The sequence below is a fragment of the Euleptes europaea genome, chromosome 3, assembly GCF_029931775.1.
Source record: "Euleptes europaea isolate rEulEur1 chromosome 3, rEulEur1.hap1, whole genome shotgun sequence".
NCBI lineage: Eukaryota > Metazoa > Chordata > Lepidosauria > Squamata > Sphaerodactylidae > Euleptes > Euleptes europaea.
Window position 1 is genome coordinate 83,011,866 of NC_079314.1, and position 12,471 is coordinate 83,024,336.

The 12,471-nt window shown below is 41.8% G+C and overlaps 1 protein-coding gene across 1 annotated transcript; it reads right to left on the minus strand.

The window, feature by feature from the left end:
* Positions 1–4,456: 4,456 nt before the first annotated feature.
* Positions 4,457–11,919, minus strand: NDUFA12 (NADH:ubiquinone oxidoreductase subunit A12). Its single transcript, XM_056847129.1, has 4 exons — positions 11,827–11,919; positions 10,944–11,026; positions 5,603–5,690; positions 4,457–4,695 (listed from the first exon to the last, which is right to left on the minus strand). The coding sequence occupies exons 1-4, from the start codon at positions 11,913–11,915 to the stop codon at positions 4,515–4,517; spliced, it is 441 nt and encodes a 146-aa protein (XP_056703107.1). The 5' UTR covers positions 11,916–11,919; the 3' UTR covers positions 4,457–4,514.
* Positions 11,920–12,471: the final 552 nt, after the last annotated feature.

The window sequence follows — 12,471 nt, forward strand, 5'->3', positions numbered from 1 at the left end:
ATTCAAGCCCAAGCCGTTCTTCTATTGAATCAGTACTGTTTCATTCCTACTGTTCTCTAGTCTTCACTTGCTCCCCTATGTAGATACAAGGTAAAAGAACGACTATGCAAGTTAAGAGGCTTTCCTTCAAGTATTATCATAAAGTATATTTCTCTGTAACAGGAATGGGCTATCCAGTCTGTGCAAGGTAAAATTAGCACTTAGCACTACAGAAAAATTAAATTCTATTTTCATAATTATGTATGAGTTGAACCTAGATTAGCTGTGGAGGGAGTCACACAATGATATAATTTTCCTCCACATTCATCTGGTGTTCCTCCCCACCATTAAAAATAAGCATTCATGGGTATGCAATTATATCAAGGTTATACAAGGAACATGTTCTGCAAGGACAGATATAGAAAAAACAAGATAGAGCTCTCCCATCACTGTTGAGAGAAGTATTTTACTTCAATTTTTACCTAAAGTGAAGGTTACCATATTATCCGCCCCTTTAGAGTTGTAGCTACATTACATTTTTCACCCATGCAAAAAAAAAACTTACCCCCCCCCTTTTTATAGTGTAATTTAGTCTTCTTTCCTCCACCTTCCACTATTGGATTTAGGGAAGTTTGAAATATTACGCTTGTATTTATCTAACTGCTGTAAGACACTTTAAGTGTAGAGAGGAAGGATATTTGTTTCCCAATTAAATAATTTGTTCCCCAATTAGATAATGTGCAAGGCAAAAATTGTATCTCTCCTTACCTACTATAGCAAAATACTTTTATTTCTTTCATTCTACATAAAAAAGGAACTATGCCATCATTATACCTTCATCATCCTATGCCTGTGTTCAGTCACATCAGGTATTGATTTTATTAAAGCAATTAAGAAATCATGACATAGAAGACTAAAGTACAAAATCGATTTTTACAAAGACATTTTGTTTAATGCTTTACTTTCTTAAAATAGTACTTGATTACAATGTAAAGCATTTTTAAGTCACCAGCTGCATTTGGACTGGCAGTTAAAATTGTATCCGGCTTTTAATTTGGGGGCTGCTGGAAAAATTGAACGTAAGTACTAATGGTTCAGCTTTTTTTGTTACAAAGCAACTTTGATTGCACTAATCATTTCTATTTCCTCTAAATTCCTTTTATGAATCAGTTGATAATACCTGAATATCAAATCAAGTAGTATTTTGTCTTCATCTGTCAGCTACTTTTCCATTGACAGAACTTTGTACTATAATAGATTCCTCAAAATCACTAAACCTAGTTGCTCATAATAAGCTTGCACTTGGAAGCATGAGGTTTGAGAAATTTAAAGAATTACATCTTAGAATTCCCTACAGCAAGATATGCGCCTGATGCATGTAATCAACAGCAGCCCTATTTCTGCATGGTGCAGTGTTTAATAAGGACTCTGTTCATTTAAAAGTTACCATTCTTATATAAGCCGTTCACGTTACAGTGAAGGGATGTACGTACTGCCTGTGTATACATGTTTCTAAGAAAGAGCCAATTCGTGTTTACCTTACAAATGAAACTGGTGACCAGTACCTGGATTAATGTGTGGTTTCAATCACAGGCTCAGCTGTACATGCGCTGAATGTAATAAGAATTACTTAATGCACATATAAAGAAAAATCTAGTGTACACTGTACAGAATGTACATGTATTCACTCTGACTTGTGAACAGCGCTACAGTCTTCCACATAACCCATCAAGGTTCTAAAATTTGTGGCATAATTACTTGGCCCCATCTGTGTGATACAGATGTTAGTTGAAATAGAAGGCAAATAAGGTAGGAATTTACACTGTTTTAACTGAGAAATAAACTACTAGCAGAGTTAGGCCTTACACTACATTAAAGGCAGAGCGTTCTGCTAATCGAAGGCAGCCATTTGCAGAGTGCAGTCCAGCTCATAATTCTTATCAATACATTCAAGTTGTAGAAAAGGTCTCTGTGTTCAGGACACACAGAATAACTCCTGTGACAAACGGCTGCCAAAAATCTATATTTAAAATAGGATTATTTTCTGCCCTGTTTACATTGTTTAAAGGTAAAGGTCCCCTGTGTGTGTGTGTGTGTGTGTGTGTGTGTGTGTGTGTGTGTGTAAAGTGCCGTCAAGTCGCAGCCGACTTATGGCGACCCCTTTTTTGGGGGTTTTCATGGCAACAGACTAACAGAGGTGGTTTGCCAGTGCCTTCCTTTGCACATCAACCCTGGTATTCCTTGATGGTCTCCCATCCAAATACTAACCAGGGGTGACCCTGGTTAGCTTCTGAGATCTGACAAGATCAGGCTAGCCTGGGCCATCCAGGTCAGGGCAAAGGTCCCCTGACTCTCATCAATGCACAGTCACAACTCCCCGTGAAGGAGAGCTGTCTGATAATCAGCACAGAATCACTGAACATTACATGCTTGGAGATAGGCCATTTTATGTATCCAGGTATTCTTTTCTCATGACTAGTAGACTGACATCCTCTCATTTTGAGAGCTGAAACAGCTCCTTTATCACACAATGAAGCAACAGCAAAAAAAAAAGTATTAAATTTTTTAAAATGCCATTTCAGTGAAGAACAGTCTGTACACCATATTCGCAACACTACTGGGAAATGAATAGGCATGCTCTGAAGAGAACAAGATAGAAATACGATATAGTTGCTACCATGCTGGTTTGTGTCAAGGTAAGCTGCAGTAAAGGTGTTTTCTAGACCAGCAGTCTTCAGACTTTAGCAACCCAAGGACCACTTCTGGATTTAACATTTTTTGCCGACCCCCACAAGTCCTCCATTTTATTCACTGGTATCTGCCACACAGCCCCTTTTAAGGAGTGTGTGGCAAGCTATAAATCCCTGTGGAGATCTCCCTCCTCTTGTGTCCTCAAAACAGTGAGAACCACATCATCTGCACTTCTTAAAAAGTAAAATGTTGGTAGTCTTGTCTGTACAAAAGTCTACATGTTCAGGTCTCAGAGAGCAGCTGATTTTATAAGGCCACAACTCCAAAGGCCCTGGCCCATGTTCTAATCAACCAGAGGCCAGCTGGACAAGGTTGCTAAGGGGGCTGGAAAATTTCAGAACTGCTCATGGAAGTTAAAACAAAAGACCAGCACACACCAAACCTGAACTTGCACCAAACCTTGAAACCACTCTTTATATTTAGCACAGCGCGTACCTGATAACATACAGACTTGACATGCCCATCTGCTTCTAAATGCCAAAGGTGATAAACCATTTCTTGTGAATGACCATTAAACCAATTACTACTGGTTAATCTGTACTCAGTACTAGTTGCAGATGTCTTCTCCAACTGCCAGCGCTTTGGGGAATGAGCGCTTTATTAGGATACACAGATGCCTGCCACTACCAGTAACAAAATGCCTTCCCACTGTCCTACATGGAAACTAAATCCAAGGGGGGGAAAACACTTCTTACCTGGGCATGAGAGACACCAGGTTTTGTGATGAACACACATATTAAACAGCCAGCAACTAGCCTCACCAAAAAAGCAAGACATACAAAAATCAGTCACAGTTTAAGAGCTGGTTCAGATATTTAATCTTCTAGTAACAGCTTACATGTAGTTGGGTAATGGGGCAGGTCACACGTCACTCCACTTCATGTAGCTCTGACTGGGAAAAGAAATACCTGAACAGATCCTTGTTTTTACAGCTGCTCAAGTTGCAATCATATCCACACTTGGAAGGAAGTCTCACTTGCAAGTGAACATGTCTGTCAGGCCAACAGACAGTTATAATGTAATATTTATTTAGATCTTTATATCCTGATTTTCTCTTCTTTGGGCACCCAAAGCAGCTTACAACATCCATTTTACCACAAATATATTTAGATACTTAAAATGTTTTCGGAGAACCAATACTCATTAATTTCACGAGCAGGCATCATAGTGGGCGCCGTACAGGTACAGAAATGCACTGAAGTGATTTCAAGATCAAAGCTAATCCAGATACTGCACTGATTAATTTTAATTCAAAACTACTCCACCTGTTGATGGAATGATGTTAGAATGTAGAGAGATCTTACTAGCTTCATTGAATACCCAAGAAAAGATGCCCATTTCAGGTTTTCCCTCCTGCAGATTAACTGTTAAATTGCAGTGATTATCGGCTCGACTGGAAGTTTACTATAGTACAAAACATTCATACATTCTCAAAAAATTGTATCAAAGAGGCCCAGTCAGGAGCATGAGTAACTCCTTTCTTAAGACAAGACTGTATTGTTATTCTGAACAACCAGTATACTCACAAGAACAATAATATGAACAAGGAGTTTTTTCCTACATGGCCTCATGTTAGGAGATACTAATATTAGGATGAGAAACTTCTACAAAAAGGCATTTCAGAAATGTTTACTACCTGATGATCACAACCTGCCATTTATTGGTCATCTATAAGAAATACTTCAGTTCTCAAAAAAATTCTGGTGAGAAACTTTTATTTTAAATAAAAGATACAATTCACACTATATACCTAACGTTTGGCAAATCATCAAGTTCTTTTCCATTCATTTGCTGGGTATAGAAGGTGGAATCCACTCCTGTATCTTCTTACGGGTGGTAGAATATGGTACATACTGTCCAGGAGTGCCACTTAGATTGAATTTATGGTTATCCCAAATGAATTTACGAGTCACTGGTGGGTGTGTAGTTGGGGGGTCGTCTGTCATGCAGTGAAGCCAGCGATGCCTTAAAAAGAAACACACATTACTGCCAATACAAACATTTTCCTAACAGCTCTTTTAAACCACTCAGTTAAGTGGTATTAATCCACATACACACAGGTTCGAAAACAAACCACACTGGACGGACTTAAGTTATACCATACAAATTTTTTTAGAAAAAAAATACATTCTGAACAGTTTAACAGTTGACCCTTTTCAGTCCCAAGAATGCAAAAAAAGAGAGGATATGTTATGCATCTTAATATTCTAATAAAGGTGATTGGGTGCTACACAAAAGGCTGATATTACAAGATCCTGTCATATCAAATGAAGATGGAAATATTTTTCTTCTGCATTGTGTGTACAAAAGGGCAATACAGGAGAAAAGACTCCTGAGGCTGAATCCCTGCAACCAACACCTGGGCAACGTTTGTAATTGTTGGATCTGTATTCGTCACTGTCTACTCTGACAAGGTCATCACCTGGTGTGGATAATTTGGAAAATGCTATCTCTCCTCCTCCAAGCCTTGCCAAACAGGATATTGGTGCTATCGAGTCTGAAAGAATTAACACCTGTTTATTGGGAGCATACTCCTAACTTATAATAGGGACTACATATTTTATTACGCAGCATTACTTGCAAAAAAAAATCCCTTTCCAACAGTTTTCTGATTTTCATGTGTCAATATGAAGATAATAGAATCTAAGAATACAGTGGCATCTAAGATTTACCTCAAATGTTTCCTTAGACATAACTGCAGTGGTTGATCCATTATGACAAGTTATGCTTACTGGGAGAACACCTGAGAGTTATTAAATCTTTTTTAAAAATTCATTTTGTTGCTTTTATCTGGAGCTAATGCTCCAGTCTATTAATGGTTTCACAAAGGCATTACAATACATGAGTAAAGAATTTCAAGTAGTTAATTTACCACTCAGGTGGCACCATGCTTCCGTCCACGTTCCAGAATGTATTTTTGCCATTCATTTCCTCAGTATACACAACCCACCTGTGACGACCTTAAACATAAAAGTAAATATAATTGTTACATTGTATTTAACTGTATAAAATGCATTTTAATAAACTGACAACTTTTAATAATTACAAATAGGGAATTCTGAACCCCACATTCCCCAGGGTTTTCATAAAGTCAAAATTCAATGCTCAGACTATATTTATTTGCATTATTTGTTCAGATTTCAAGACCCTGGTTTCAACACATTTTCAGCTTTTGATAAAGACTGATACAGGACAAGAAAGCAGGGTAACAAAGGCAGTGAAAACAAATGGTATATACCAATATAATATTTCTTACACAGAGGCAATGCACATGTGGATGAAAGAACACTGTTGCCTGTTTTCTTCCAAACTCATTTATCTGGAAACTGAGGCATACATGGGTTGTGGAACTGCTGTGCACGTGTACCACATTTCAGAAGTGGCTGTATACATGTTTTCTACACATGCAGGGAAATAAATTTTCCTTTGTGAACATCAAGTGTCATGCATTCAGTACCCACAGGAGTAAATAGTCAGAACTACAGGAAAAAGAGAAGCTGCCACCCTTTGAGGGTCTAAAGTCCCTTGCTTTCTAGCTGAAGTTCAGGGGTCCCCATCCTTTTTGAGACTATGGGCACTTCTAGAATTTTGACTAGGGTGGTGTGGACAGCCCCAAAAATGGCTACCGTTGGAGAAGAAACAAACCACGAAATGTCAGGGAGTAAGGTCATACATAAATCTAATAACTTTTCGACAATTCAGGCAGCAGCTCTAACAGTATATTTTTTATTGAATGTATTGTTTACAAAATTTCTTGCGCACATACACACACACACACCTTATCTTCAGTCATGCAGTGAAGATCCTCGTATTGTGGTGTAAGCTGCTACCAAAGCAATTTTTAAAAATCTGCACAATCAGAAGCCCTGTTGGGCAAAAGCCCCACTAGCCCTGCAAATTTTGTAAAAGCACCTGGCAGGCACCAGGAAAGATATTAGCAGGTCCCATGGTGTTGGGAACTGCTGTTTTAGTTGGACAATGTCCACAATATTTTAGCTCCCTTGTGTAATGATTTCACCACAATATTACAATATACCAACAAACGCAAGTAGTACTTGCTTCCCACACATGAAAAGAACCTCAGAATGACATATTCTATACCAGCCTCCTCAAACCTCATTAGAGACACAGCATGCAAACACATACTTCTCCAGAGGATTCAACAAATTTCTCAGGAATCACTTGTGGAACTAGACAGTTACAAGTTGTTACCAGCAATTAGCAAATGGTATTTCTGAACAAGTGATGTGGAACAATTTTTTCCAAAATGGAAATGTTTCTGGAAAACTTTCCACCCTAAATATGCAAATATAGTACCTATATCAATAGTTGTCAGGGCTGTAGAGTTGCAAATCAATCATGTCAGATTGACTGTGTAATATGAAGCATGGGCAACCCCATTGTGTATGTCCTTTTGCTAATTTTAAATATTTAAATAGGAAAATTTTCCAATTCAAGTTCTCAGAAAACACACAACTGTTCTGAGCCCCAACTTCAATATTATTAAGAACACCAAATGTATATTTAAGCATCTAGGTAATATTTTTATTGTCTTTGATTTATAATCAGTATTTTATTGGAATATGACTGATTTTTAAATCATTGTACATGATTAGCCCTAACAGTATTTATCAATCAAGTACATTACAGAGAGCTAACAGTTCAAGATCACCTCTAGGATTCTAGAAATGTATCATGTGTTGGTGCATTTTTAGATACATGTGCCCAGGAGTTTAAAAATTTATTTATATTATGCATAGTCCGCCTTTTCCACTGGGACTCAAGGCAGATTACACAGAGTGAGCCAATGCAATCAACAAGAGCCCTGATGTATTCCAGTGAGCCAGGACATGCTTTGTCAGGGGCCAGTGTGGCACCTGGAGCCAGAATGGCTTCGGCTGACAGTGTGGCTCTTGAGAGGAACTGGCTCCTAGAATTAGGCTATTCTGCTGAAGTCGCAGAAACCATCATGGCCTCTAGAAAGTCATCCACTGGGTGCATTTACAACTCCGCGTGGAAATACTTTGTAAGGTGGTGTCATGGTAAGCAGGTGAACCCATTAGACCGTGGACTAGGACAGCTCCTGGCATTCCTACAGGATGGGGTTTAACAACATTTAAGGGCTTCCACCCTGTGGCGTCAGGTGGAAGAACCTGGATACTTAAAGTGAGGGTTCCTTCTGCTCTGAGGTAAGGAAGGCATCTTGCACCCCCACCCCCAAAAAAACAGAAGACAGGACAGAGAAAGGAAAACAGGAATCAGTCCACGAGAGAATGTAAAGATCTCGGGACGTCTCACTTAATCAAATACCAAGGTAGGTAGGCTATTACCTTAACCTTTCCCGATCCAGTTCACACCTTCTTAACCGCTGACTAACACCTCTTAACAATAACAGCATTAATTCACTTGTTCTGGTTACTGTTATAGGTTTGTTCTAGATATATATATATTCCTTCCTGTCCTTCATCTTAGCTCGGGAAGTACTTAAACTGAGCTAGCAGACTTCTGAGCAGAAGACAGGAAGGGACGAAATAAGTCTTGCCTCCCTGAGCAACCATAATTCAAGATGCCCTACCCTCAGAGCAAGAAGTGACATTCAATAAACAATGAAATAGGATTTGAGTTGCAAAACAAACCAAAAGTCTAAAAACAGAACTGAAGCAAAGCATAAGTATTAACAGGACACATTAAATATTGCAAAATTACACAACAGGATCCAACCCACAGCAAACCATACACAATAGTCTAGACCAGGGGTCCTCAAACTACGGCCCGCGGGACGGATCCGGCCCCTCAGGGTCCTGAACCCGGCCCCTCAGGCCGGGCCCAAAACCAGCGCCGCGCCTCCCCACCGGGAACTAAGAGCCCCATGATGCAGCGCGGACCGCCTCTGGATGGAAACAGGAGGGGGAGAAAGCCCGTTCCCCTTCCCGCTGCATGCCGGGAGCGGTAGTCCGAAGCGGCCCTCCGCGCGGGTGTGGCCTCCGATCGGCTCCACTTGGGCGCTATCTTGTGACCTGAGGCGGCCATCACCGTCTCCTCCTCCTTTCCCCCTCCCTCCCTGCCTGCCTTCGTCCAGCCCTCCAAAAGAGGGAGCTGAGGAGGCTGCCGCCAATTGCAGCCACCGCCAGTGGTTTGGGAAGAAGCCGGAGGCAGCCGACCCAGACCTCAAGCCTGTAAGGGGGGCAACGGCTCGCCTCTGGAGCAACCCGCCTTCCTCTCTTCCCCCCCTTCCCCCCCGTCTAGCCTCCTCCCTCCTTCGCCTGGTCCCGAGTGCGCCTACTCAGGAGTAAACCGCATTGACTCCCGGTAGAGCTTAGCCCGCTGCCTCCTGTCCGGAGTTGCTCCTGTCTAAGCCGAATTCGGCCAATTATGCACGGGAGGTTTTGCCTTGGATTTGCTGCTCTCTAGAGGCACATTTTCCCCATCTTGCATTCTCAAAACTCTGCATGGGGGGGGGGCTTATTGTTGAGCTTTGAGCATTCCGATGGGAAAAATGTGCCTCCCGTGCATAAATGGACAAAAATAAGCCCCCATGCAGAGTTTTGAGAATTCAGATAGGGGAAATGTGCATTAGAGAGCGGCAAATCCAAGGCAAAACCTTCCACGCATAAACATTTTCCCCTATCCGAATTCGCAAAAACTCTGCATAAGGGTTTATTTTTGACTTTTGAGGATTTGGCTGGGGAAAATATGCATTTAGAGAGCGGCCCTAGGATCGCACTGAGATAGAATTTTTTTTAAATAAATAAGCCCCATATAGCAGCATGCCCAGGAAGCATCAAGCCGACCTCCTGCAAGACTAGTGACCCGCCCTGCAGCCCTCTCCTTCAAACTGACCTTTCCCACTTCCCCTCCTAAATTTACCTCTTTTTTCATCCTTATTTTCCCTCTCCCTTTTTAAATCGGTCCTAATTTTACCTCTCTTTCCCCCCCCCCCTTTCTTGGCGTCTCGCTGAAAACTGCACAGCATCTTTTGCAGAAACGAAGATTTTGCAGAAAGCCTAAGTGGTGGGACTGAGCCTAAGCAGGCAGCTGGCCCCTTCCCTGGGCATCGGTAGTGTGCCCGACGAGAGGTAGGCATATATGCCACATCTGGTGGCACAGGGTGGCCAGTTGCCGACTTTTCTTCTGTAGGAAAAGAACAGATGGTTTCTCTTTGCTGGGTGACATCAGTGGGGTTTTGTAGTCAGATGACGACCATGAGAGATTTTGTGTGCCCTTTCAGTTCCAGAGGTTCCTGTAACAGTGCAATCCTGGCGCTATAAAACCCAGCCAGAGCAAAATACTAACTATAACTTTGTTACGCTGCAGAGGTGAGCGTGGTGTAGGGGAAACCTTCACCTTTAATAGTATAAATGCCTGTTAATTAAAGAGCTTGTGTGTGTCCCTGCTAGTGAGTGGGCTTGTGTGTGTGTGTGTTAGTGAGTGAGCTTGTGCGCTACTGCTGAGCAGTATGTGCAGTGTGAATAGGAATTTGTTCATATTTTTTTTCAAACTATAGTCCGGCCCCCAACAGTGTTTGAGGGACAGTGAACTGGCCCCCTGTTTAAAAAGTTTGAGGACCCCTGGTCTAGACCACAGTCCCCAATAATGTATCCAAGTAACTCTGTGAAGCCTTTAGTATAGTGCTACCCTAACCCCTGCATAGAAAAGCCCTCCTAAATAAGCCAGTTTTGCATAGTTTGTGGAAAACCAAGAGAGTGGGAGCCTTCTTGACCTCCAAGAATGTGTGACTGATTTAAAAAATCAGGTATGACCAATAGATATACAGTAGTATTCTTCCATAAAATCCCATGACAGCTTTAGCCTCTATTTCCTACTGCTATGGCTTGGTCACAGTAAATAATCCAAAGATTAAGTGACTGGGATAATGGCATCTACTTTATTATAATCTCTTTTCAAATAAATTCATTGGCTACAACTGCTACATCAGAAAGACAGAAAGCATCCCTCATACTGTCCCTAAAATCCAGTCACTTATTTTCTTCATATCTGTGTACCTGAGCAAAATGGCAGTCCATTACTAAGTGTAAGAGCAAAATTCCAAGTTCCTGGTACAACAGGGTCCCCTTATCACTCTCAGATCCTTCTTCCTTGCTAAAAGCTTAAACGGGGTAATCTCAACATAAATCATGAAAAAGCTGTTTTTTGAGAAAGACAAAGTAACATATGTACTAGAATAATTTAATTACTCAGGTGTGTGCACTCACCAAAGAAGTACCTGTTGTCTTCATAATATTTGTTTCCATATTTGTCAGTGCCTACTAACATACCAGTCTTCAGGTCATTGACCCTGCAAATTCCCAACAGAAAAACAATTTTAACTTTCCTATGAGGCCCCACACCATAGAAAAAGAAGTAATATCTCAGCTCCGGTTCCCAAACTCAAAAGATGATCAAACATTCAAGGTCAGAGTTATGGTGCAAAAAAAAAAAAAAAAAACCCATAAGATCAATCCTAGACATTTCAACTGAAAATAGACCCTCATAACAGTCACAAAAATTACTAGTTACACACAATTTTAAGATTTGGTTATTAAACACTTTTCACAGCGACAACCCAGTCCTAAGCACATTTATTCCCACAGGGGTTCGTTCCCACTATGCATACTAAAGATAGCAGTCTGAAGTGCTATATTTTATGGACAATTCATAATTGCAAAAAAACAAAACAAAACCCTCTTGCAGTAACATCAATGCATACAAACGAAGTTAAACCTTAGAACAACTTTTACATCACGCACGCAGATTTCTAGCCAAAGGTGTCAGAAAAGCAGAGTACTGCATCCCTGTCTTCCCTCAGTTGTAAACTTGACAACACTCGCCTTCATGCCCCTAATTAGAAGAAGCCACGGCATTGCCCTGCCCTATACTTCTTCAAAGGGGACGGGTATGTAACGTCAGGCTAAATGCCTTCCCTCGACTGAATTTCTCGCCCTCGCGTAGGATGCTGGAAGCCCCACGAAGCCCCCCTCCCCCCCCCCCGGGAGGGACCAATTTCACCTCCGAGTGCGGAAGGGCCACGTCGCCCCTCGCCGCGGACGGCAGTCAAGCCCCCGAGTCGGCCTAGCGCGGGGGGAAGAGCCCCTTTACCTGAGCAGTTGTAACAAGAGCCCGCGAAGACCACCATGGCCACTAAGCTGCTGCAACGCCCTCTTCGCCACCTGGACGTACTCCGCCATTTTCTCCAGAGCAAGAGGGGGCGACCGAGTTACCTTGACTTTCCTCCGGCACGCAGCAACTGCGCAGCCGCAGCTCTTGGCTCCTCCTCCTTTGGCTCAGGCGACTGCGCAGCCGCAGCTCTTGCCTCCTCCTCCTCCTCCTCCTCCTTTGGCTCAGGCGAGACTCACGTGTGGAATGAAAATGCCAAAAAAGATCGCCGCAGAAACGGAAGCGAGTGTTGAATGAAACTCGGCAGAAGGAAAAGGTTGTTTCTCTGCCGCTTCGGGTCTTTATCTGGAATCCTTGGGAGTTTTCGAAGGGAAACCACTTTTGTGGTTCTGTCTTAGCAAATCATGCAGCAAGTACAGGGACGACTGGTGTTGGTCACTTGGCGCTCTGAATCCTAAATCAATACATTTACTTATTTATTTACAGTATATGGAATTCTCAGCGTGGTTTACAGAGTGGTTAAAATAAGGGAATGACGAGGGTGTTTAAGGATTTTAAGAGAACGGCAGAGAAAACGTTGAGGCTCTGCTGCTTTTTATTCACAGTGGGTCGCCGTGTTAGTCTGTC